This window comes from Callorhinus ursinus, unplaced genomic scaffold (genome assembly GCF_003265705.2).
Source record: "Callorhinus ursinus isolate GAN/ISIS: 27379988/994484 unplaced genomic scaffold, GSC_fseal_2.0 scaffold7, whole genome shotgun sequence".
NCBI classification, from domain to species: domain Eukaryota; kingdom Metazoa; phylum Chordata; class Mammalia; order Carnivora; family Otariidae; genus Callorhinus; species Callorhinus ursinus.
Window position 1 is genome coordinate 57,057,799 of NW_027397069.1, and position 25,443 is coordinate 57,083,241.

At 39.4% G+C, this 25,443-nt stretch overlaps 1 protein-coding gene across 3 annotated transcripts in view; it reads left to right on the plus strand.

The window, feature by feature from the left end:
- The first annotated feature begins 3,947 nt into the window (after window positions 1-3,947).
- The window catches only part of VPS36 (vacuolar protein sorting 36 homolog), a 30,740-nt gene continuing 9,244 nt past the window's right edge, over window positions 3,948-25,443 (plus strand). For all 3 annotated transcript variants that reach the window (XM_025874983.2, XM_025874984.2, XM_073894627.1), the window contains exons 1-7: window positions 3,948-4,104; window positions 11,427-11,495; window positions 14,099-14,169; window positions 17,020-17,134; window positions 18,188-18,277; window positions 18,958-19,044; window positions 25,400-25,432. In XM_025874983.2, coding sequence (XP_025730768.1) covers window positions 4,009-4,104; window positions 11,427-11,495; window positions 14,099-14,169; window positions 17,020-17,134; window positions 18,188-18,277; window positions 18,958-19,044; window positions 25,400-25,432 — 561 coding nt within the window. In that variant the 5' untranslated portion in view covers window positions 3,948-4,008. The remainder of the gene's footprint in view (window positions 4,105-11,426; window positions 11,496-14,098; window positions 14,170-17,019; window positions 17,135-18,187; window positions 18,278-18,957; window positions 19,045-25,399; window positions 25,433-25,443) is intronic.

Sequence of the window (25,443 nt, forward strand, 5' to 3'; positions counted from 1 at the left end):
GATTTTATTTATTTATTTGACAAAGAGAGACACAGTGAGAGAGGGAACACAAGCAGGGGCAGTGGGAGAGGGAGAAGCAGGCTCCCCGCTGAGCAGGGAGCCCAATGTGGGGCTCGATCCCAGGACCCTGGGATCATGACCTGAGCCGAAGGCAGACGCTTAACAACTGAGCCACCCAGGCGCCCCTAATTTTGATTTTTTAAAAAACATACTGCTTTACTACAGCAAAATAAGTTTTCGGCAGCAAAGTAAACCGTCAACAACACAAAAAGGCAACCTACTGATTGGGAGAAGATATTTGCAAATGATACATCCAATAAGGGGTTAATATCCAAAATATGTGAAGAAAATATACAACTCAACCCCTCAAAAACAATCCAGTTGAAATGGGCAGAGGACCTAAAATAGACATCTTTCCAAAGAAGACATATGGATGGCCAACAGACACACGAAAAAATGCTCAACATTACTAACCATCAGGGAAATGCAAATTAAAACCACAATGAGATATCACTTTACACCTTTCAGAATGGCTAAATTCAAAAAGACTAGAAATAACAGGTGTTCATGAGGATGTGGAGAAAAAGGAACCCTTGTGCCCTTTGGTGGGAATGCAAACTCATGCAGCCACTATGGAAAACAGTATGGAGGTTCCTCAAAAAATTAAAAATAGAGCTACCCTATGACCCTATGACCCAGTAATTCCACTACTGGGTATTTACCCAAAGAAAGTGAAAACACTCATTCAAAAAGATATATGCACCTTTACGTTTATTGCAATATTAATTACAATAGCCAAGATATGGAGGCAACCCAAGTGTCCATTGATAGACAAATGGAAGAAGTGGTATATATATATATATATATATATATATATATATATATATATACACATATACACAAGGAGTATTACTCAGCCATAGAAAGGATGAGATCTTGCCATTTGTGACAACATGGATGGACATAGAAGGTATTATGCTAAGTGAGATACAGAGAAAGACAAGTACCATATGATTTCACTTATATGTGGAATCTAAAAAACAAAACAAATGAATAAACAAAAAGCAGAAAGAGACACATAAATACGGAGAACAGGCTGATGGTTGCCAGAGAGGTAAGGGATGGGGGGAGATGGGCAAAATGGGTGAAGGAGAATGGGAGATACAGGCTTCTAGTTATGGAATGAATAAGGCATGGGGAATATAAGGTACAGAATGGGGAATATAGTCAATTAAGAAAAAGGAACAAAAAAACCCCCCAAAGATATTGCTTTAACATATCATTCATATGGATCACTGAATTTTCTGATACCCCCTTAAGTTTTGTACCTGAGAAGAGTGCCTCCCTCCCCTTGCCTGAGTGCCAATCCTGCCTAGCTTGGGAGGAACCAGCAGCTTCTGGAGCATTGGAGAGGAGTTGAGCAGTGCCTGACACAGTGGTATTCAATAAATGTTTTTTGAATAATTGTTGAATGAGTGAGTAGGCTGAGAACCAAGAGACCTGTCTTGAAGTGACTCAGAAGAGATGTTCTCAACTTACTGACCTACTTGCCTATGGTCCCCTGGGAAAAACCACCTGTCAGTCCTTGTCATGTGAGATCTTAATAGGCTGCCTTGCATAGGCACTCCGAGATCTCACATATAAAGTGATTATAAGACACTTAAGGAAACATCGGCGTAGAGGAGAAGGAACAAGATGGATTAGAACAGGACGCCACTGCGGAGTGTGAACTCAGGGATGTCATAGAAGAAAACTTTATTAACAAATAATAGAGGAACACCTTTCTGAAGAAGACAGAAACTTGAGTCTTTAGATTGAAAAGCATCATCTCACAGGCAGGAAAATGAGGAGGGATACAGACCCAGAATCTTTGACCTGGTGGAATTTCTGAACCTCAAGGATAATGAGAAAATCTTCCAGGTTCCAGGCAGACAGAACAGATCACTTACAAAGGCTGAAGTAGTCCAGCGCTGGGCTTACCCTTCCGCTGCGTCTTTCGATCCATGGCTCTGCAAAATCACATACCTAATTAAATCCTTATCTTTCCTACTCTCCCACGCGGTTTTGCCCCTGAATGGGGCTGGAGTATTGCTTCTCTGGCTTTACTTTAATTGCCTGTTAGGGAACTTCATGTGCGTGGGCCGGGCAATCCTAGTATCCTTCCCGAGTGCGTTCATACCTCCTCACACCTCTCTCCCCTCTTCTAGTCTTGCTCCTCCTCTGAGAAACCAAACCAGTCCAGAGAATTGTTGCAGATTCCCAACACAAAAATCTGTCTGCCTCACTACCCAGCTCTCCTCTGATGATAGCAACATCTCTGACCCTCTCTTGTGCATTCTCTCTTATCTTCTCAAGGATGTCACTCAAGCAGGTCTCCCCTCTCTCTCTCATGGCTATCAGCACTCAAAAATACTATTATTTTTTTCCACCTGGAAAACGAACAAACAATCCAAACTCCCTCTCAACCTCACTTCCCCTTCCGGTTACCAACCCATTTCTTTGCTCTCCTTTGCAGCAAAGCCCTCAAAGGAGTTGTCTATGTTCCCTACCTACGATTCTTCTCTTCTCTTTCTTTTTTAAATTCTTTTTTAAAACCGCTCCATTAAGACTTGTTCTTCTGCCCCCTCCCCGCCCCCCATCGCACTCACTCTTGTCAAGGACGCCAGTAACTCTACTGAGCAATCCTCAGTCCCATGGACTTGACCCGTCAGCAGAATTGTACACAGGCTCTTTCCTTCTCCCTGATACACCATCTTTACTTGGCTTCCAGGACACCACCCTCTCCTGGTTGTCCTATCTCCCTAGCAGCTCCTTTGCTCTCTCCTTTTCTGTGCCTCTTCTTCTCCTGACCTGTGTTAATTTGGTCTACATTAATAATCCTATCCTTTTAGGTGGAGGCTGTCCAACTCCACATGGTGTTAGCCATTACTCCAGGCAAGATTTTCTTTTGACTGGGGCACCTCTGTCACTGGAGCACGTGACTCTTAATCTCAGGGTCCTGAGTTCAAGCCCCACCTTGGGCATGGAGCCTATTTAAAGAAACGTTTTTCTTTTGATTAAAAGGTACTGAGAAATAGCCTCATCAGTAAACAAATTAAAAAAAAGAATAAAATCACTGCCAAGCAGCAAATATAACAAAACTGATAATGTCTAATGTAGACAGAACTACTTGGTCTGGGGAAAAAGACCAATTTTCAGATGCATCCTTGTTAAATAAGTTCCCAGTCTGTAGCAAGCTGTCTAAAATGTGTGCACTCTTTAAAGCAGTAATTCTATTTTGGGAAGACACTCTAAGAAAATAATCCTAAAGCCCCAAAAATATACTAGTTGTAGAAGTACAAATATAGGTGCTCCATTTACAATGTAAAGATGTAAATAAAACGAAAGGGGCAGCTATAGAAGCCCAGCAGTTTCGATCGGCAACTATGGGCTGATTTGTGGGGACCAACACACAGGTCAATTATGGAATAGTCATATATTAAAATACGTTCTGGAGTAAATGCATGAGATTCGTGTTGACATAGAAAATGTTTAAATGAAAGTGATCTTGATGGGGAAGAAAGAGGGGCACAAAATAGTACTTTCATACTGATTGTGGCTGTCTAAAAAACAGTTCAGGCCATAAATATTTGAAAAGTTACAGTATAATTATCTACAACCTTTTATGAACGTGGCAACACGCTGGGCACTGACAAGGAAACGGCACAAATATGGAGGAGTAATGCACAATAAGGAAGTCCAGGCTGTGGTCTGGCCTTCCTCAAAGTCCCAGGAAAGCCCCGGGTCTGCGCGCGAGCTGGACCAAGGATGGGGTGTACGTTCCCGCCGGGCCACAGGCGGACCGACAGCCAGGGGGCGCCCCACGCACGACCCCAAGGTCCCGGGCGCCCTCCCCGCCCAGCCTCCGCCCCGCCCGCCGCCAGGGGGCGCCGCAGGCTGCCCAGCGCTCGGCTCGCCGCCCCCGAGCGCCGGCGCGGGCGAGCGGCGGAGGCCGGCCTGGCGGCGGCCATGGACCGCTTCGTGTGGACCAGCGGCCTCCTGGAGATCAACGAGACCCTGGTGATCCAGCAGCGCGGGGTGCGCATCTACGACGGCGAGGAGAAGGTAGGAGCGGCCTCCGGGACGACGCGCGGGCTGGCTGGCCTGCGGGGCCTCCCCGCCCGGGCGCCCGGTCCCCACCCCGCGGCGCTCGGGCGGCCGGGCTCAGGGAGCGGCGGGGACGGCCGACGTGCAGCCGGGTGCCTGCGCCTCCGGCCCCGGATCGGGGGTGGTGACGGCGGGGCGCGGCGGGCGGGTGCCGCGTTTGCCGGGCCCCCTGACCCGGGGTGCTTCCATGACCGGGGTGCGGCCGGAGCGCGTGGGGTCTGTCCCACCGAGCGGGCCGGAGTGCCCTGCAGGGGTTTCCGAGAAGCGTGTCCGGGTCTCACCGGGACGCCTTTCTCAAGGTTCTTCCCCCCCACCCTCCCCGCTTTTTTTTGGAAAGGAGTCTAGAGCGTTTGTTTGGTAAAGTGATGTGGTAGGCCGGGCCTTGTCATCCTTAGGAGATGCGCTTGTGTATGGAGAGAAGTGTTCCCAGCGTGAGCGTTCGGTGCAGACTTCGTCCAACTGTTACCGCGGGGAGAGCCGGTTCCGCCTTGGCTGGGGCTGCGCCCCGCGGGAAGATCCGTACTCCAGAGACGAATGCTGGGGGGGAAGGAAAGGCTGCTTTATTCAGGAAGCGGGCGGCCTGGGAAGACGGTGGACTAAGGTCCCAAGGACCATCCTCCCCGTCCAGGCGAAGCCGGAAGGGCTTAAAGGGGAAGGCGGGGCGGGGGGAGCGGAGGGGGAAGGGGTGGGGTTCGGTGCTTGAGAAGCAGGTGCCCTGGCGGTTAGTCCGAGGTGGACATGACCATGAACAGACTTGCTGGCATCAGCCGCAGCTGTTTTCCAATGCAGTCAGGCCTTATCTTCTGGGAAAGTCTGGTCCACCCCTCAAGGCCAGCGGTCTGCAAAAGTCTGGTCCACCCCTCAAGGCCAGCGGTCTGCAAGTCTCACGGGAAGTAGGTTAGCTCTGCTGCACACCAAGGGACTTCGGTCAGCCAGCGAGGCGTGCATAAGCTTGAGGCAAGTTAGCCCTTGAGACCGGTTGGAGGGCTGTTGCAAAACTCCTAACTCCTTCTGGATGAAATGTATAAGCTGGAATTAGAAAAATGTTAAAAACCTGTTTATTCACCAGCATTTTTATTTTCCAGAAGTTTCACTTGCTGTCTCTTCTTTTTTGTGGTTTTATTAATGTAACTTCCTTCTGTACTTTTGCGTTTGTTCCTTGACCCATAGCTTTTCCTGGTCGGTGCCTGCAGAAGCTTGAGACTTCCTTCCTCCTAGGTCATGGAGGGCAGGGGTTACACAGCTATCTAGGGAGCACAGTCGACATGGCATAGAACCCAGGTGTTCTGCCTCCCTGAGGGTATTTTCCGTGTACTGTGTTGCCTCCATTATCAAGTCAGTGTCTTTTCCTTAAAATAACTTGCTTGGATTTACTTGATTTCCTGCCTTAGCACTTTTATTAACTTGATCTCAAATTGAGTTTGCATCTTTTGGTTGGAGTGACAAGCTAAATGTTTTTTGCGCCAAGGTTACAACCTCTGGAACTATTTTAAATGGGGAGCATAGTCAAAATTCCCCTCCCTCAGCCCGTTTGATTATGCCTCTCTCTCAGAACTGAATGCTCACAATCATAGATTGGTGTTCAGAGACTCCACTAAAGACAGTCCCTGCAGGAAGTCACACTTTTGCAGGGCACCACACTCTGTTGTTCTGTGTAACTCCAATATACAATTTAGGAACATCTTGGCTGGCACATAATATAACTACGATTTATTTAAGACAATAAAAAGACAAAACCATGAGTACCTGTATATGAAAAACCATTGCTAGACCAGTGTATTCTAGTGTTTCCTTTTAAGTTTTTTGCTTCTTTTAGCGGACAAGTAGATAGAGTTATCAGAGGACCAATAACAAGGTTTTGGGAAAAATTTAGTTAAGACCCTTTAATCTACTGAGGAATTCTTAACTGTTCTAAAAGCTGAGGGTAGTGAGGAGGGATGTAGGTGTCCTGAAATTGAAGCAGTTTTAAGACAAGCCTGCTCACTGCTGCAGTCCCTGAGCTGCATCTGTCTAATGAGTCACTGGCTAGTTGTGTGGCTCAGCTGTGTGGCTGAGGGCTAGACTGATTCCTGGGGGAAAGTCCCACGTCCTGGCTTCCTCCATCTGCTGGAAGGCTTCCAGACCTCACATAGTCTGAAGACTCTAGGAAGCTCCATATCAGCCTCCAGATCTGGTCAAGTTCCCTTTCACTATCTTTCAGTGGCTTCCTTGGTCTAGGGCACTCCAGTCCAAGTCTACTTAGCCTCCATAGCTTTGATCCTAACACATTCCTGAGGCAAGCGTGCACATGGCTGTCTACTAGATCAGGTGGTCGCTCCTGGAGGGCAGAAAGTGTGCCTTACTCATCCTTGTATCTTTTGGCTCATCGTGGGTGTGAAATACATGAAAAAAAAAAAAAAGACCTGGATAATTAGAGCACCTACTATGTGCCGGGAGCTTTACACACAATCTCATTTAATCCTCTCCGTGGGCATATGAGGTGAGTATTTTATGGATGAGAAAATAACTCTTAGAAAGTGACTTGCCCGCAGAGAGTTAGTTAGCGGGAGAGACAGGAGTTAAATCTCTATTGATCAGACTCCCAAAGCCTGCATTTTGTTCGCTGGGCTGCGGTGCTTCACGAATATAGCAGTCACCGGTGTCAGACTCTTTATGTAATGTTTAGTATAGTGGATACGCCCAAAGATGAGGACACAGAGGCTCTTAGTTGGTAGTTGAGGAAACTGTGACCGTCTGAGGTCACATACTTAGTATTTGGTGGAGCCACAGTAGACTGCTTTTCCCACCGCCCAAGCACCCAAGCGGCTCTTGTGAATAAATGTGTCCCTGCTTGTTTCTACAGGCATAGTTCTCATGGGCCCATTATGACTGGATAGTATGTTGTTTTCCTAAGCAGCGTAGACACGTCATTTGTTTAAATTCACAGAAGCTTCTATAGCCTCAGCTAATTCAAAAATATAATGAAAGCAGGTTAGTAGTGTATAAAGTGGCAAGTTGGCAGCATTTACTGGGAGACTTGGAAAACGTTTATTTTCTTTCAGCTAGGTGTTTCGCTTTTAGGAATTTACCCCTGGGAAATAATCAGTGACGCATAAAAATATAATGAATGAGGATGCTTATCTCAGCATTGTTATATGTATTCTATATTATCACATATAGCGAAAATTGGAAGCAATAGGTTTTTGTTAATTAAATAGGACAAGTCTTAATCACATGAGGAATTGCTGATGACAGGCCACCAGTTGAAAAAAGCAAGTTATAAAACTATAAATATAATGGCTTCATTTTATTTTATTTAAAGATTATTCACACATGCACACACACATATATACACATACACATATGTATACGTGTGTGTATACACACATACACTCTGCCTGGTATGATTACGTAATTTCATTTTCTTTTTTAGACTTAAATTTTTTTTCCAGATTTTCAGCAGTGTATTACTTTTATAACAGAAAAATGTTAAATACTAAAAAAAAAAAACAGGGTAAGAGCTTATCCAGCAAATGCCTAAGTTCCATCAACCTTTAAGTAGTTAAAATTATTCTGGCTCTGAGTGGCAGGAGCAAACCAGCCTAAACTTGTCTATCAGGTTTAGCTCATAATCCCTTGGAATCCCTGAAGGGAAGTATTACACAACTTCTTCTCTTAGAGCGGCTGCGTTTTACGTTTGCACATTGTAATTGACATAGCAACGGAATACACTCTGCCTTCAGCTTTTAAATTCACATCCTTAATGCTTGAATTTCAGTAAGAGAAAGTACATTTTCTTAATCAGAACTGTTAGGCTGTAATGTAGCATCGTGTACTCTGAAGTTGATAAAATACTTGTTTTTGGAAAAGGGAAATCTTACTCATTCACAAAAAAGAGGTTTTTGAAATCTCTTAAACTGAATTATTTGGTTTTGCCCAAACATTTGAAGCCAGACTGAATTAAGTGCCAGGAGTATGTATGTTTTACTTCTGATTCAGTAGAAAACATGGAACTCATCAAGTCTTTTCTCTGAGGGGTTGAAGTACTTTTGTGGAATGATCTCTCACAGAGCGTATTTAAACTAGATGACTCAGTAGGTCTCTTACCATTAAAGCTTTTAACCATATTGATAATGACTAACATATTAGTAATAAAGTTATACCTTACTCTTAGAAAATAATTTTTAAAAATTCATGTTAAAAAGGGGTTGGTTATTTATTATACAAGGAGTTTTTTGACAGAAAAAGTGTTTGTGTATGTTTGATTTAACAAATAATATGCACATTTCAGACTACACGAAGTTAAATATGGTTGTAACAAATTTTTTATTTTTTTCATTAGACAAATTATAAAGTTGTTAAATATAGGTAAGCAAAAGAAGAAACTTGAAATAATCAGTAATCCTACTACCCATAAACAGTTAGTTTTGGCACATTCTCTGTTTGTGGCTGTGTGTGTGTGTGTGTAATCATGCTATGTGTACTACTTTGAAACCTACTTTTTTCTTTGTTAATATCATGAGTATCTTGTAATAAATGTCGATTTGCATATATAATTAAATTTATGATTATTTTTACTTAATGATATATAACAGTGTCCTAATCGGTTATTCACTTGACAGACATTTTTAACCACATTATTTTAAATTCAGAAGGATTATTTGTAATAAACTGGACCCTATGAAAATGCTTTCGAGTTTTTTTTTATTAAACAATTTTTTTTATTTGAATATAGTTGACACACAATGTTACATTAGTTCAGGGTGTACAACATACATAGTGATTTGACAGGTTTATACATTATGCCGTGTTTACCACAAGTGTAGCCACCATCTGTCCCAGTGCGATATCATTGGTTATATTCCTTTTATTCCCATGACATTCATTCCATAACCGGAAGCTTGTATCTCCCACTCCCCTTCACTCATTTTGCCCACACCCTCCCTCCCCCTCTGAGTTTGTCTTGTAAGGTGGCCTTAAAATGGGACCAGCCTTATAACTTTAGAAATAACTAATTACTCCTCAAAAGGATACAAGCAAGTCCTACCTTATGACAAATTCTACTTCCTAGTGGTTAGAGTTAATAGAGGCTTCCAGTATATTTCTTAATTTTAACAGAAATGAAGGGATTTGATATATTATCTCCTGGATTCCAACTCTAAAGCTTATTTATATACTTTTCAATGCATAATAGCAAAGGATGAGGATTAAGGATTTGGTCCTAAAGATATAGCTGGCATATCTTTTTGTGTGTGTGTGATTGTATTATAGTTTTTAAAAATATTTTTTACATTTATATTTTGAGTAGGTGACCCAATCCCATGACAAAAATCCAAAAATCACAAAAAGTATAAAGTTAAAAGTCTCCTTTCACCTTTGTCTCTTTGTCACTCAGTCCCCCTCAGAGGCCACCAGTGTATCATTCTAGAGAGCTGTGCGTATGTATCATGGATAGGTATTTGTATAAAGTAAATTGTGTTTCCTTTTTTAAAATGTAAATTTGTAATATGCTATGCATACAAAGTTCTGAATCTTGCTTTTTTTTTTCCACTTAATCTATGTGGAGAATTTACCATATTTCATCAATTCTAAATGCCCATTCCCCCCCCACACACACACACATTTTAACAACTGGAATCAGGATGCATTTCATAATCAATAGCATCTTAGATTTTTTCAAATGTAATATGTAGATGAAGAGTCTCCTCATTCTTTTTAACGACTGAGTAGCAGTTCGTTGTGTGAGTGTACATTTCTCGATGGACATTTAACTTGTTTAATATATTTTGCTTTTTGCAAACAGCAATGAATAACTTAATAGTGTATCATAATGCACATGTACAAATTCATCTGTAGGATAAATTCCTAAAAGTGAAATCACTGGATCAAAGGATATGTGTGTTTGTATTTTTGATAGATATTAATACATTGCCCTCCATGGAGGTTGTCCCTCCAGCAATGTGTGCAAATGCTTATTTCCCCCATACTTCACTGGCACAGTGTTATCAAGCTTTTCAGGACCTCTACCCATCTCCTGGATGAAGGGGTGTCCTCATGTTCTCTTAATTTACCTTTTTCTTGTTATCTGTGAGGTTGGGCACCTATTAATGTGTTTAAGAATCATTTGTAGTTCCTTTCATGTGAACTTTCTGTTAATAGTCTTTGCCCATTTCTCTAATCGATTACAAGCTATTTTTTTAAAATTGATTGGTAAGAGTACTTTATATTTTAAGGAAATTAACCCTTTGTCTCTGATGTGAGTTACAGTTATTTTTCCCAGTCTGCCATCTTTGTTCTTGGTGGTTTTTGCCATGAGGGATTTGTGTGCATGTGTGTGGAGTTCAGTTTATAAATCTTTGCCTCTAATGCTAATGGGCTTAGTGTTTTCCTTGAAAGACCTTCTCTACTCTTAGATTATTTAAAAAATTCTCTCGTGATTTCTTTCTATACTTTTATACTTTTCTGACTCTAATATTTGATCTAGACTTTATTTTGGTGTGGTGTATTAGGTATAAATCCAACATTATTACTATTATTATTATTATTCTCTACTGGGCAACCCAGTTGTCCTAGTGCCATTGATTGAATCTCTAGCCACACTTACTTTTGTATGTGTTTGTGTCTATTTTCTTATTATTTAAAAATTATTTTAAAAAATTATATGAGTGCTATACACAAATTCAATCTTATGGTAAAAAATTCAATCAATAGTGAAGTGGATAGTTTTAAAAGGGTGCCCATGCTTTCCTTCTTCCCATTTCCTCACATTTTTTCTGAGATAATCGTTGTTAACAGATCAGTGAGTATTCCATTTATATCTTTTCCTACTAATGTGTGTATGTGTATATGTATACACATGCATATATCTCACAATGTAGTTTAGGGGATATGGAGATTATCTCTTTCTTCTATTTGATTACCTTATATGTGATATGCTGTAAGTTGCTTTCTATCCCCCCTAACTCTGTCACAGAATTCTGTGAAAGTCCATGCAGCTCTACCTCATTCTTTTTAACCTCTGTATGGATTCCATGGTATGAATGTATCATACTAGACTTAACTACTACCCTGTTGTTACACATCTAGGTTGTTTGCGATTTTTTCCCAATTTTATTTATATATATACACACACACACATATATATAGCTTATGAAGTGTGTAGTATTGCTTCTCTTTAATTTATGGTAAGCCTAATTCTCTAATGTTTATATGATTAATTTACTATTGTATAATTTGTGAGGAGGAAAATTTGACCACATTGAGTGATACATTAATGTTTTGTGACGATCTTATCTTTGTAGATAAAATTTGATGCTGGGACCCTCCTTCTTAGTACACATCGACTAATTTGGAGAGATCAGAAAAATCATGTAAGATAAAGGGTTTTTTAAAAATCTGTTCTGGGTTTTATTTTTTTATTTTATTTTTTAAAATTTTATTTTATTATGTTATGTTAGTCACCATACAATACATCATTAGTTTTTGATGTAGTGATCCATGCTTCATTGTTTCCATATAACACCCAGTGCTCCATGCAGTACGTGCCCTCCTTAATACCCATCACCAGGCTAACCCATCCCCCCACCCCCCTCCCCTCTAACACCCTCAGTATGTTTCTCGGAGTCCATAGTCTCTCATGGTTCGTCTCTCCCTCCGATTTCCCCCCCTTCATTCTTCCCTTCCTTCTCCTGATGTCCTCCATGGTATTCCTTATGTTCCACAAATAAGTGAAACCATATGATAATTGACTTTCTCTGCTTGACATATTTCACTTAGCACAATCTCCTCCAGTCCCATCCATGGTGATGTAAAAGTTGGGTGTTCATCCTTTCTGATGGCTGAGTAATATTCCATTGTATATATGGACCACATCTTCTTTATCCATTCATCTGTTGAAGGGCATCTCAGCTCTTTCCACAGTTTGGCTGTTGCGGACATTGCTGCTATGAACATTGGGGTGTATATGGCCTTTCTTTTCACTACATCTGTGTCTTTGGGATAAATACCCAGAAGTGCAATTGCTGGGTCATAGGGTAGCTCTATTTTTACTTTTTGAGGCACCTCCACACTGTTTTCCAGTGACACTACAGATAAAGGGCTGGTATCCAAGATCTATAAAGAACTTCTCAACTCAACACCCCCAAAACAAATAAGAAAAAATGGGCAGAAGACATGAACAGACACTTCTCCAAAGAAGACATACAAATGGCTAACAGACACATGAAAAATGTTCTAGGTTTTAAATTACTGAAGTCTTTTTTCTTTCTTTCTTTCTTTCTTTCTTTCTTTCTTTCTTTCTTTCTTTCTTTCTTTCTTTCTTTCTTTCCTTCCTTCCTTCCTTCCTTCCTTCCTCCCTCCCTCCCTCCCTCCCTCCCTCCTTTCCTTTCCTTTCCTTTCCTTTCCTTTCCTTTCCTTTCCTTTCCTTTCCTTTCCTTCAAAACTAAAAAATGCAATAAATTTCCATTTTCACAGTGTTAAAAGAGTGTGTCCCATATGATCTCTCTGAATGGAGTGCAGATAGAGGAGTTAGGGGTTGTCCCTCATTCAGCTCCAGAGAAGTCTGTAGTTGCTGAATAGAGAAAGAATCATGGTCACTTCTCTTTTTAAACACCAGTCAGAACCTACCACATACCTGAATGTTCTGTATGTAATGGGAATATTTCTCCCAATTGTTGTCAGGGGTCCTCAGAACAACCTGTTCCTGAGACTCTGGGAAGATGGGTCTGCCAGGAAGTACATGCTTTTACCTAGATATTGAGAAGAATGGCTTCTAAGTCACTCAGCAAGAGGAGAAACCTCCCTGTTTTTTTATTTCTAGGAAGAGAGAACAAGTTATGTGTATAAAGCTATTTTAATTCCAAAGAGCTTTAATGTGAAATGTATGTGTGTATAAATTTCAGTGTTGCCAGTAAAATAACCACTCTCTGTTATTTTCATAATTGCTGCCCCCTCCACCATGAAATTTTAATTTAATTAATTAATTATTTTTTAAAGATTTTATTTATTTATTTGAGAGAGAGAATGAGATAGAGCATGAGAGGGGGGAGGGTCAGAGGGAGAAGCAGACTCTCCGCCGAGCAGGGAGCCCGATGCTGGACTCGATCCCGGGACTCCAGGATCATGACCTGAGCTGAAGGCAGTCGCCTAACCAACTGAGCCACCCAGGCGCCCGAAATTTTAATTTTACAGGCAAACTATCTACTGTACTGAGGCCCTTTGAAAGGCCACTAACTATTGTAAAATCTGACTCTTTTTGGCCCCCAAGAATCAGTCTTTGCTCCCTTATTGGTGATATTGCCCTTATTGGTAATGCATACCTTACAGCTGTTAATGGTGTCTAATTCTTTTAAAAGAAGTATATATTTAGGAAAAAGTCTTTTTTGGAAGGATAGGTGTCCTTAAAACATATGTTTATAAATTAATCTTAGCATCATTTTTTGATTATCATATAAAGAGGCTAATTTAGAAACCCTTAGACTTATTAAATGCCAGTCATTTATAATAACTTAAAGTTAAATGTGCTAATAAAGGGAACCTACATCAGTATTTACTGTTAAAAATGGTGAGTGAAGTGTAGAAAACTAAAAAGAAAAAAAAGATCACCTGTATAGCACACTCCTTAAAGTTGTTTTGATTTACCTGTTCTGGTTTTTTTTTTTTTTCCATATAAGGATGTCTTACATATAAAAAGTTTTCATATAAATACTGCTTTTAAAAAGATGTACCTACTGTAAAAACAAAAGTAGTTACAGCGGCTTTTAAACCTCTTACATTCTTCCATGTGGCAAAATGCCACCACAGTACTGTTTTCATCCCATTTTTCCTTTAGTTTATTTAAGGAATAAAATCATTTTACAATTTTTTATATTGTTTTTATTATTAAGTAAAGGTGCATGACACTCTTAAATACTATAAAACAAGGATTTCTGACAAGGAATCTGATGAATCATGTTTTGTATTGATTTCCTTCTAGGAGTGCTGCATGGCCATTCCTCTTTCCCATATTGTGTTCATTGAAGAACAGGCAGCTGGAATTGGGAAAAGGTGAGGTGTCTCTAGTGCAGTCTTTTTTCACAAAAATGTTCCAGTCAAGCTGTTACTATCAACTTAGTAGATTTATTATTGTGCCATGACTGCATATGTGGGAATGAATCTAATGATTGTGTTTTGGGGCTTTATAAAGAATAGTCGTTGGTCAGGAGCCCCCTAAGAAGATGTTTCCTACATTAAACTCATGGATAAATGGAAGTCATTTCTAAAGCACAAATCAAGTCCTAAGGTTTGCTATAATATCCTTGGATCAAAATAAATAAGTGTCGGCCAGCTTGTCATTGCATGTGTTTCCACAAACATTCGCTTTGACATGTCTTTGTATCTAGTACTTAAAATCAGGAGTGACTTACCTGAGAAAAATGACTGATTTTACTCCTATTTCTAGTTGATCATTAAGTTTCTTCACCTTGACCTTTTCGGATATCAGTGTTAAATATTTCACATTTATTCATGTATCTAATATATTTCATAATATTTATTGTCCAAATTGGGACATTTATAAAAGTAATAGGGGGTGCTATTTATTTTATTTCATTATTTTTTAAAGATTTACTTATTTATTTGAGATAGAGAGAGTGACCCTGCGTGCGCAGTGAGCACATTGTGGGGAGGGGCAGAGGGACTCTCTCAAGCAGACTCCCCACTGAGCACGGAGCCCAGTGAGGAGCCTGGATGCGGAGCTTGATCCCACGACCCATGAGATCATGACCTAAGCTGAAACCAAGAGTTTTATGTTTAACTGATTGAGCCGCCCAGGCGCCCTGGGGGTCCTGTTTATAATTGGACCACGGAAGCATAAAGTGGGACAGTTTTAGGCAAACCAGGACTTGTGATCACCCTGGTTTAAAGCCACACGTTAAAATGTTTCTTTTTAATCAGGTACATAAAATCCTGGCTTTTAAGTGAATGTAATTGAGGGCAACTTATGAACAAGTATTGCTGATAAGAATTTTTTTTTCCTTGTGGGCCCATTTTGAGCTTTAGTATAGCTACTTCAGTAGAGGTGAAACAAATATTGAACTTCACTGGAAATGCAATGCATGCCTTAATTATAAAGTTGTAGCTAGGATGCAAGATTGTATATTTGACATAAAAGAAACTGACGTTTTAAAAAGATTAATAAAAGCACAGACTTTTAGAGTAGGCTATTTCTCTAATTTCTATTTTTCCCCTTGTCACTTTTTTCCACCTTACTAAGTTTTTTTTTTTAATGAAGGTACAATTACATATAACATTGTATGAGTTCCAGGTGCACAACATAATGATTCGATATTTGTGTATATTGCTTTTCTTAAGTTCTACAAAGTAAAACTTGAAGGTGTTGCAGATCATTTGAATTTTCCTCTGCTGTGTTCCAAGGAAATTTAAACTGTATAACAAAAATTGTTTAAAATATTTACCTTCCCATTAGTGTCTTATTTTTAAACATCTCCAGTGAGGAAGAATTTAATAATACGTCAGGTTAACGTTTCTCAAATATTCTCTTTAGTTCTCAGCTCCCTTGCCCCAAGCAATTACCATATTTCATTGATTCAAAATTGTATATATAGTTTCACCTTTTAACATGTCTCATCCCAAGATGCATCTTTGATTGGGTGGTTTTTAAACTTGAAATATGGTAATTGAATGACCTGCGAAATGAATATATTTGAAAACTGGCCTAGATCTTTTTAGCTGACTTTGAGATTTTTAAACTTCATTTTGTCCTGTAATCTTTAATTCTTCATTGAGTTTCCTTTGACAAAATCTGATAGTGGGGCTCAGATTTTTCAGTTTTAAAGATTGTGTAATGCTCTGCTCAGTCACCTTAACCTAATTGCCGTATTTTGTTGCTCTACCTGACTGCTCATTTCAGACAGTCCTGTTACTGTGATTGCGTAGTTTATTTGCTCACCTGACTTAAGTTCACCACAAAGGAATAGGTTTGGAAGAGTCCTTACAAGTCTGGCCCTAGTTTACTAACCAAACCGTTTACTACACTGAGGAAGCCCCACACATGGTGTTTCAATTTAGTAGCGATATTTAGGCAATCAGATGGACCTAAACAAGATAGAATAATAAATAGGTGAATCTATAATGTGGTCGTGAAGAAAAAGCCCTAAGCTGCGTATCCAAAGTATTTTGACTGAGTTTTCTGGTTTTGCTCATTTATGGAAGGAGATTGTTTATTGAGCAGACTGGAGGGAAAGGCGTATAAAGCTGAACCAATACAATGGTATTTTTAGTAGCACAGAAGATAATGGTAGTCATCAAGATTATGGTAGTTTGTGCTCCTAGCACAGCGGCATTTTGAGATTTGTTTTTGCTGTTGGATTATCTTCTAGAGCGTGCTGTTGATTGAGTGGCATTTTCCAAAAATGATACCGTAGAATGTTAGTTTTGGATGGAGATGGAATAAAATGTCAGCTGGCCAGTTTTATACAGATAAGTTTTCACATTTTGTTTTCAAATGAGTAGGGTAGGATGCTTTGGCAGAAATTATAGACCCCCTGGTAACCTCTGGGGATGACTCTACATGGAAAACCCTAATCATAAACCAAAATAGTGAACTGTCCCAAATTTCGCAAACTTATTTTGAACTTACTTGTTTGAAACCACATTTTTAATTAATCTATAGAGCTAGTAACTTGAACTTCTTGGTTCAGAGCTTATAAGCTGTAAGTAGAGGTATTTTTGAAAGGTTCATTAATGCTGAATTAATACAAAGTTTAAAAGGATTCCTTTCAGGATGTCCTTTGTTTCTACATGAATTTTAAAAGTGAACTAAAATATATTAAAAATTATGAAAATAGAATTAGGCATTCTTAAAAGGTAATTAAATTCATTACATTTATTCTTTAGTGCCAAAATAGTGGTTCATCTTCACCCAGCTCCACCCAACAAAGAACCTGGTCCGTTCCAGAGTAGTAAGAACTCCTACATCAAACTCTCCTTCAAAGAACATGGCCAGATTGAGGTAGGTTTTTATATGCGTAAAAGTGGACTAGAAGCGTGTGCTTGTGTGTGTTTTTTGTTGTTGTTTGTTAATATGATGTAAATCAATATTGTTCAACATACCAGGTTTCACCATATTTTTACAATAAAATTTTTATATCTTAAGCCTTATCAGTAGAAAATACAAAGTTTAGGTTTTGGTGGGAACGGGAAACAGGAGGGTGTGGTCCCAAGGAAAAAGCAGAAGCTGTAAAAATGCTAAGTCATGCCATTAGGCTACTAGTAAAGTTTTCAGTAGCTTGGTTAAAGAGGCAGAGGATAATGCAGTGAAATGTTAAACCATCTCAGTATCTGGTAGCTCACACCAGCCTTAAGTCAGGAAGTCTTTCTTGACTCCACACAAATCTCATCACTCAAGTACTTACTCCATGGTATGATAGTTTACATGTTCCAAGTAGTAAGTCACTGTGTAAGTATTCTTCAGACATTTACAAGTGTGTGTTTATCTCATTGATACCCTAAATTATTTATGTGTTTTTTCTATGGCACTTCACTCAGCACTCCTCACATGGTAGGCACTAAGAAAAGATAAGCGACTAACTGAAATCATTCTCACTGTAGTTAAACAATATAGTTGATTTTTTTGTGAGTGTAGGGATGTTTTGGCCCTAATTTCTGGCTTCACATTTTAACTAGACAAATTATTCTCTGCTTCCTTCATGGATAATGGTTGTATATTTTTCTTGGCATTATATCTGTTTCGCTATAGATTGAAAACAATCCACATATGTGAGATTGTTTAAAGTAGGTCTATTTATTCATTGTCACTCATCTCTTTGTTGAGAATAGCTCACTTTATATAGAAGGTCAGTTTCTTTCTTTTTTTTCTTTTCCTTTGTGCTTTATGAAGCTGATCCAAGAAAAGAACTTCCTTTCATTTCTTTTGATGTTTCTGAGAGTTCTAGGCTTGTTGCAAATGACTGAACAGGCCTTTCAACTAGAGAAATGTTAATGATTTGTATGAGGATACTATAACCTGACTGACTCATTTAAAGTGTATGTATATGTACAACAGTTTTACAGGCGTTTATCCGAGGAAATGACACAGAGAAGATGGGAGAATATGCCAGTTTCCCAGTCATTACAAACAAATAGAGGACCCCAGGTATTGTTGAAACTGTTTCTGAATCCAGTATTTTTTGCTAGAACTTGCTAGAACAAAATAATGATATTCTGATTAAACATTTATTTTCACAGAACCTAATTTAGTGCTCTGCAGACAGTAGACACTTAGCAAAAATAAATAACTACTTAACAGAGTGATTCTTGGGGTGGTAGAAGTTCCATTCCATTCACTACATTCTGTTCTTCATAATCAGTTTGGCATCTGAGAGAACAGACAATGCCTCTGGGTGATGTTTTTCAGGCCAGTCTAAAGTAACCACCAACCGTGCACAGATACTCAAATGTGTGAAAAATGCAGTTTGTATAATAATAGTCAAATACCAAAATTTTAACTATAATTTCTTGCATATTTGAGACCCTCTTAAATATCTGATACGTATATAGCTTGCCAAAGAACAAACATGAATTTGATTTATATCTAAAATACAGAGTAAAATATGCCACTTATTGTATGTTTAGTTTTTTTAATAATGATTTGAAGATCGTTATGTATGACAAGAAACTGACAAATGTTTTGAAAGGAAACTAGATGTAATCATGTGCTGGTTTTCTTTGGTTCTTTGTGGGTCCCTTCCCACCATTGAAAACATGTTGTGGTGGGTTGCAAAATAGTGTGTCCTTCCTATTTTGTATGTTTTATTTTCTACTTTTGTTTTTCAGCCAGGAAGAATAAGGGCTGTAGGAATTGTAGGCATTGAAAGGAAATTGGAAGAAAAAAGGAAAGAAACGGACAAAAACATTTCTGAGGTAACTCATACATAAAGTTCCGGTCAGCTGTCTTTCTTGGCCATTTGTGTTTATTCTTTTGGATGTAGCTGTGACTAATTCCATTCTGTGTTTTGGAATATACTTAGTTTGCCCGAAGCCACAGTCTCTTATTCCAGGCCTTCTTCAGGTTGGCATAATTTAGCCAAAACATGTTTTAAAAACGTTTTCCAAAAAGAAATGAAAATGAAACTCAAATTTGTTTTCTGTGATGTTCACAACATTGTGGGTTGCTGTATGTAAATTTTAAAGCCTAGATGGAATTAATTGGAGAATACTAATGAATTCCAGGTCCTCTGTATAATTATTTGGAGGTTTGGTTAACTTAGTTGAGGGAAGAATGCTATTCTGAGGCTGTTAACCTGGCCAGACACCACACAGTTTTATGCCACTGATGCTCAGGGACCAGACACGGACACAGTAAGAAAGGTGCAGACCAGCCCATCCCTTCCACCAGGAGAACAACCCTGAGCATGTGCTTCGCAGTGTGTCTGCAACTTCATCATATCTGAGGAAATGCAAGTGAAAGGGAAAGAAGTCTAGTTAAGAAAAGCAGTTAGTCATGTTAGATTCTGCAGTCAGCTACTACATTGGAACATGTCATTAGTCTTCCTGTGTTTATATAAAAATGGTCTTGGATTTTTTATGAAATGACTATGAAGTAATTCTTTAGTTTTTAATACTAGTTTATAAGTAAAATTCCATTGACTAGTGCTGTTCATAGAATTTCAAAGATGTATATCAATCGAATAAAGTCTAAGCTGCAAATAGTTATGGGATACCTGTATTAATCCAGATTTTCCAGAGAAACAATCAGTAGGAGACCTATAGATACCAATACACAAATGTAGTTATCAATATATCCCCTCTCTATATATACACACACAATGCCATTTAATATAAGGAATTGACTCGTGATTGTGGGGACTGAAAAGTCCCACTATCTGCCACCTGCAAGCTGGTGACCCAGGAAAGCTGGTGATAGAAATCCTAAACTAAGTCCGAAGGCCTGAGAACCAGGAGCGCTGATGGTTTAGGTCCAGTCCAAGGGCAGGGTAAGACTGCTGTCTTGGCTTAACCAGTCAGGCAGAGAAAGCGTGAGTTCTCCCTTCCTCCAGCCTTTTGTTCTGGCCCTCCGAGGATTGGATGATGCCCACCTGCAGTGAGGAGGGCAGTTCTGCTTCTGGCTACCAATTCAAACGCTAACCTCACATGGAAATACCCTCACAGACCCATCAATCATGTTTGATCAAGAACCTGGGCACCTCATGATCTAGCCAAGTCCACGTATAAAATTAATCACCGTATTACCAAGTATGGGCCCACTAGATTGAAAATATAGATCATTGAGAAACCAAGGTCATTTGACCTATTAAGTGCCCAGGGTCTAGGTTTTGCTGATCTCATATTTATGGTAAAGTTTTATACGTTCCTCAGCTCTAAGTATTTCCTGCAAAATGGCAGTTGGATCTAGAGGCCTGATCAGACTCGTGTTTGATCTCTTTGCTGAGACTAGCGGTGATGCTGTATTTTTTCCTAAGGAGGCACATCCTGTCTTTGTTGATGATGGCAGCAGCTGTTCATGTTCATTGCATAGATCTGCTGGTTCACTGGTGGTTACAAATGGTGATATTCTAGGATTTATTTTTTATTAGTTGGAATACCTTTTGAAGAGATGCTTCCCTTCATCTACTATTTGACTACTCAGTGATACAGGTCATACAGCGAAGGCAGAATAAGTGCCTTTTTCTTTATCATCAGGATAATTAATTGGTTCCCTGTCATCCTTCAGTGGCAACTCATTTGAGGTTTTTTACATATGAGTATGAATTCACAATCTTAACCTATTTGATGGGTTTCAATCAGTTGCAATTATTATCGTTTAAAGCTCACATTGTCCCATCTTTGGCCCATGGGAGCCTCTTCAAGTTGGCTCCTAAGTGCTTTTGATGTGACCTGGTGGATTTTGATAGCTTCCTTGCTATTTACTATGACAAAAGTTCCAGGACCAGCTTGTACATTTCCTGCCCCAGATCTGGAATCAGCCATTACCTGAGAAGTCCCTGTTTTTCCTAGATGCCCAAAGGCTTTTTCCCCTCCTCTTTTTCATAAAGCCCAGTAATTTTACTAGAATGTGTTGGTTGATGTGTTAGTCATTCTGGGTTGTTATTCTCAGGTACGCAATATGCTCTTAGTATTTGGTTCTAAAAATTGCTTTTAATTTCAGGGAATTTTTTCAATTTTATGTTTTAATAATTGCTTTATTTTTTTCCCTCTGAAACCATTAGCTGTGTGTTGAAGCTCTACTGCCTAGCTTTACCCTTGGCGACTTTCCTTTTTTTTTTTTTTTTTTTTTTTAGATTTCATTTATTTGTCAGAGAGAGAGAGCGCGCACAAGCAGGGGGAGCGGCAGGCAGAGGGAGAGGGAGAAGCAGGCTCCCTGTTGAGCAAGGAGCCCGACTCAGGACTCGATCCCAGGACCCTGGGATCATGACCTGAGCCGAAGGCAGACGCTTTACTGACTGAGCCACCCAGGCGTCCCCCCCTTTGCGACTTTCAAACCCTTTTTATCTCTTTAATTTCTTTTTTATTAGGAAATCTTCCTCTTTCTAGCCTGTTTCTCTTAAGGCACTATCTGTTGTGTTTATTCATTCTTGTGTTCTAATATAGTCTTTATTTCTGAAATGATTTTTTCAAAAATTCTTTCCTGAATCATGTCACTTCATTTCTGATTTATTTTGTCCATTCATGGCTTGTGTCATTTTATTAACATCTTTTAGCTCTTGTTGAAAGAAAAGGTTAAATTTTGATCTGATCTGTGAACATGTCTTTCCAGCTTGCTTTTGTTATCTGTAACGTTACTTTACTCCTTATTTTCTTTTTTCTCATAATAACTTTGTGTGGCATTTGACCTTGATACTTTGCCGTTGCTATTTTTCATATGGAATTAGTTTTCCTGAACTTTGAGAGGAAGGCCTAGTGTAGGGTAGCTTGTCTTACTCCACAGAACTCACTCTTCCGCTGTGTTCATGCAGCGTTAAAAAAGGTGGTGGCTTGCTTTCTGATTTCCTGGCCCTATATTCCCTTCCCCTGTTTTTATCTGGACCTTTTTTTTGCCCTTCCTCTATTCTTATTCTTCTCTTGCTCAGTTTTTGAGTTCTCTGTTTGCGGTTTCTCCCTGGTGTGGGATCCCCTGCTGGAAGCAAAACCTGGAGGGCCAGCCCTTCCTGAGGACCCCTCATACCCACCCATTACTGAAGTGGGCAGAACCCATTACTGAAGTGAGCAAAACCCTCCCAGTTTTAGTTCCTGTCCTCGTATTGGCTAGACTCTCTTTCCAGTGACTACCTATGGGCTCCTTTGGGGTTCTCTTGTCGAATCCATCACTTGCCCTGTTGCTTCCCTTTTCTTTCTCCTGCCTAGATGCTGAGAGCATGCAGATCTTGTGGCTCTTGGTGGTTTGTCCTTACCTGCTTGTAGCTTGAGGTTTTTTTATAGCTGTCTTGTCACTTAGTTCTATAGTATATGCTGCCTGTGGATTTTTGGTTTTGAGATCTAGTTGCCCTCTTTTTATGTTGGGATTTGGAGAGATTCAGAAACTTTGCCATCGCCACCATCTTCCCAGAATCTTTAAATTCACAAAGTTCCAGCATTTTGGCATTACAGGGGTTCTTACTCTCCAGAGAAGTAATCATCTAGTGACTGGATTTGGAAGCAGGGTTATGAGAACTCAGGTCTCCTGATGTGCTGACAAGTGTGGTCCTCCTACGTCGTGGCCACTCTCTGTGCCATTTGGAAGGTACTATCACTGTCCTCTTTCGGCAACATTTGTTGTCATCTTTTTGTGTGACACCTTTAGAGATGGCATGGAGCAGTGAACTAATTTTGAATTATTAATATTTTTTCTGAGTGGTGCCATACTAATTTGGTGTTCCAAATCATGTTTTTCTTAATTTATGAAATGCTGTTCAGTTTCAATCTAATTTTCATGGAGTTGCATAGCTCCGAGGGTTTAACACAGTCATCGTGCTGTCTCACACAGGTCAGTGATTTATTCAGCAGGTGGTCCTTGCTCTCTACTCTGTGGAAGTCCTGCATCAGGTAGATGTTTTAGATACGACAGTGCACCAGACAGGCAGGCAGACAGGCATTCCCTACAGTGGGAGAGATGCCGTGTTAGAGAAAACAGTGGCTGCAGCAGGAACACATTACATGGCCTCTAACTTCTCTGGGGGTCAGGGAGGCCTTGTTAGCACTTGTAATGGAAGTCAAGGCCTGGAAGTTTAGCAGGCACTGGCAGATGACTAGTAGGGTTAAGAGGACCCAGGTAGAGGGAACAGTATGTAGAGAATCAAGAAAACTGAAACGGGGTGCCTGGGTGGCTCAGTTTAGTGTCTGACTCTTGATTTTGGCTCAGGTCATGATCTCAGGGTCTGGGATTGAGCCCTGCATCAGGCTCAGGTTGAGCATGGAGTCTGCCTAGGATTCTCTCTCTCCCTCTCCCTCCGCCCGCCCGCCCCCCCACGTGTACATGCACACACTCTCTTAAAAAAACAACATACACAAACAGAAAATTCAGGAATATATTAATAGTTACTGAAGCTAATAACCAAAATAATGACTGAAAGCAAGAAATAATGCTATAAATCAACTCACAAGCATACTTTTAAAGCAGTTGCCTTTTTTTCTTTTAAATTAGAGTGGAAATTTGACTGTGGATATGGTAGAGGGGTAGATGGTTCTGTAAAGTGGCAGGTAAAATAATAGAATGGGCAAAGGCATCTCTTTTGCATTTGTACATATGTTGCTTTAATTTTATTATAGGTAGTTTCTCTATTTTTTAGATAATTGGCTAATTCTAAATTTTAGAATAATAACGTAGATAGAAGTGAGGAAGCTTTTGTGTTTTATGATTACTTAAAATATAGGTATTTCTTCTAAGACACTAGAATATTTGTATTTATTTTTTACGGACCGTAAGCTATAGGGCTAATTTATGTATTCTGTATTCAGTGTGGACTCACTATTACTTTTAGCATATTTTTTATATGAAAATGTAACACAGTAAATAAAGGGATTTACCATAAAATTTTAAAAAGTGTTGTCTTACTAGTTTTCTTTACACAGGCAAGAGAAATCTATCAATATTTTGTATATCCGAAGTAAGAATCTAAGTGTGTAAAGTGTTTGTGTGTTTTATTTTTGAAAACTAGGTTGGTGTGTGATTTGCCTTCCATTTAAACGTTAGAATTGACTTAGTTTCAGAGCTGGTGCCCAGAGTTTCCCACAAAAGGTTTCCTGCATCTGCTGACTGTTGCTGATAAGAGTCCAGTGTTTAAGCCTTTTGTTTATCTGAGGAAATTCCTGTTAGGTGTGTGCACATTCCCCTTTGTTTTCAGTATTAGCCTTAGTAAGTCTGGCCATAAGAATCTTACACAACACTCTATTCTTTCAGCAAAATCCTTTTGCACATGGGGGATACTTTTCTGCGTGTAAGTAAGATGGGCATGAGCTAATCAGAATCTGTTGACCACTACTCTGTATGAACCAAAAGATTTTTCATTTAATGATAAGCTGCTTAATTGGTTTAAAAAATAACATCCGTGCACATCATTTGGAAGATGTTCTTCACTGCAAGTACTGTTTTGGCAGTATGAAATAAATTTATTGTAAATATGTCTGATTAAGTTTGAAGAAGACTTTGAAGTGGATATTTGATGAGTTTTATTTAAGTATGTTTTGGTGGTATTTGAATGTTTTTCTTTCTGATATCCACTGTATCCAAAGCTACAAGTATAATCTGTTCAGTATTTAGAGGCTGAGGTTTTCAGTTTCAGTTAAATCACACCTGCTATTACAGCCAAAACTGTTGTGCCCAAGGAAGTATTCCGGCAGCTGTGCATTGCCATTTTCCACCAGGAAAGCTTTACACAGCCTTTGATTCTTGACCTCCCATCAGGAAATGGTTTTGGGAAAAACCAGTGACAAATTTTCTTGCTAGTGTGAAAGAACAGTAAATAATATTTTCTGAACAATTTACTACTTATGTCACCTTTTGTTTAATCAGACAGACATCAATGATAACTGTTTTCTCTTTGAAAATGTAAAAAGTCATTTTTCACCGTTTGTTTTGGAAAATTTATGGTTGCTTAGCTAAACTGAATTCTTAGAATAAGATAGGTTTATTACTTATGTAAATATTTACATAGATTGATATTTGTAAGAAATTTTCAAAAATTTTTGTATAAGGGAAGAAAATAGAGAAACTAAGCTTCTTTGCTTTAAAACATTTTAATTCTTTAGATAGATTCCACCAAAAACTCATCTCTCATTTCAGGCCTTTGAAGACCTCAGCAAGCTAATGATCAAGGTATGTGTAAT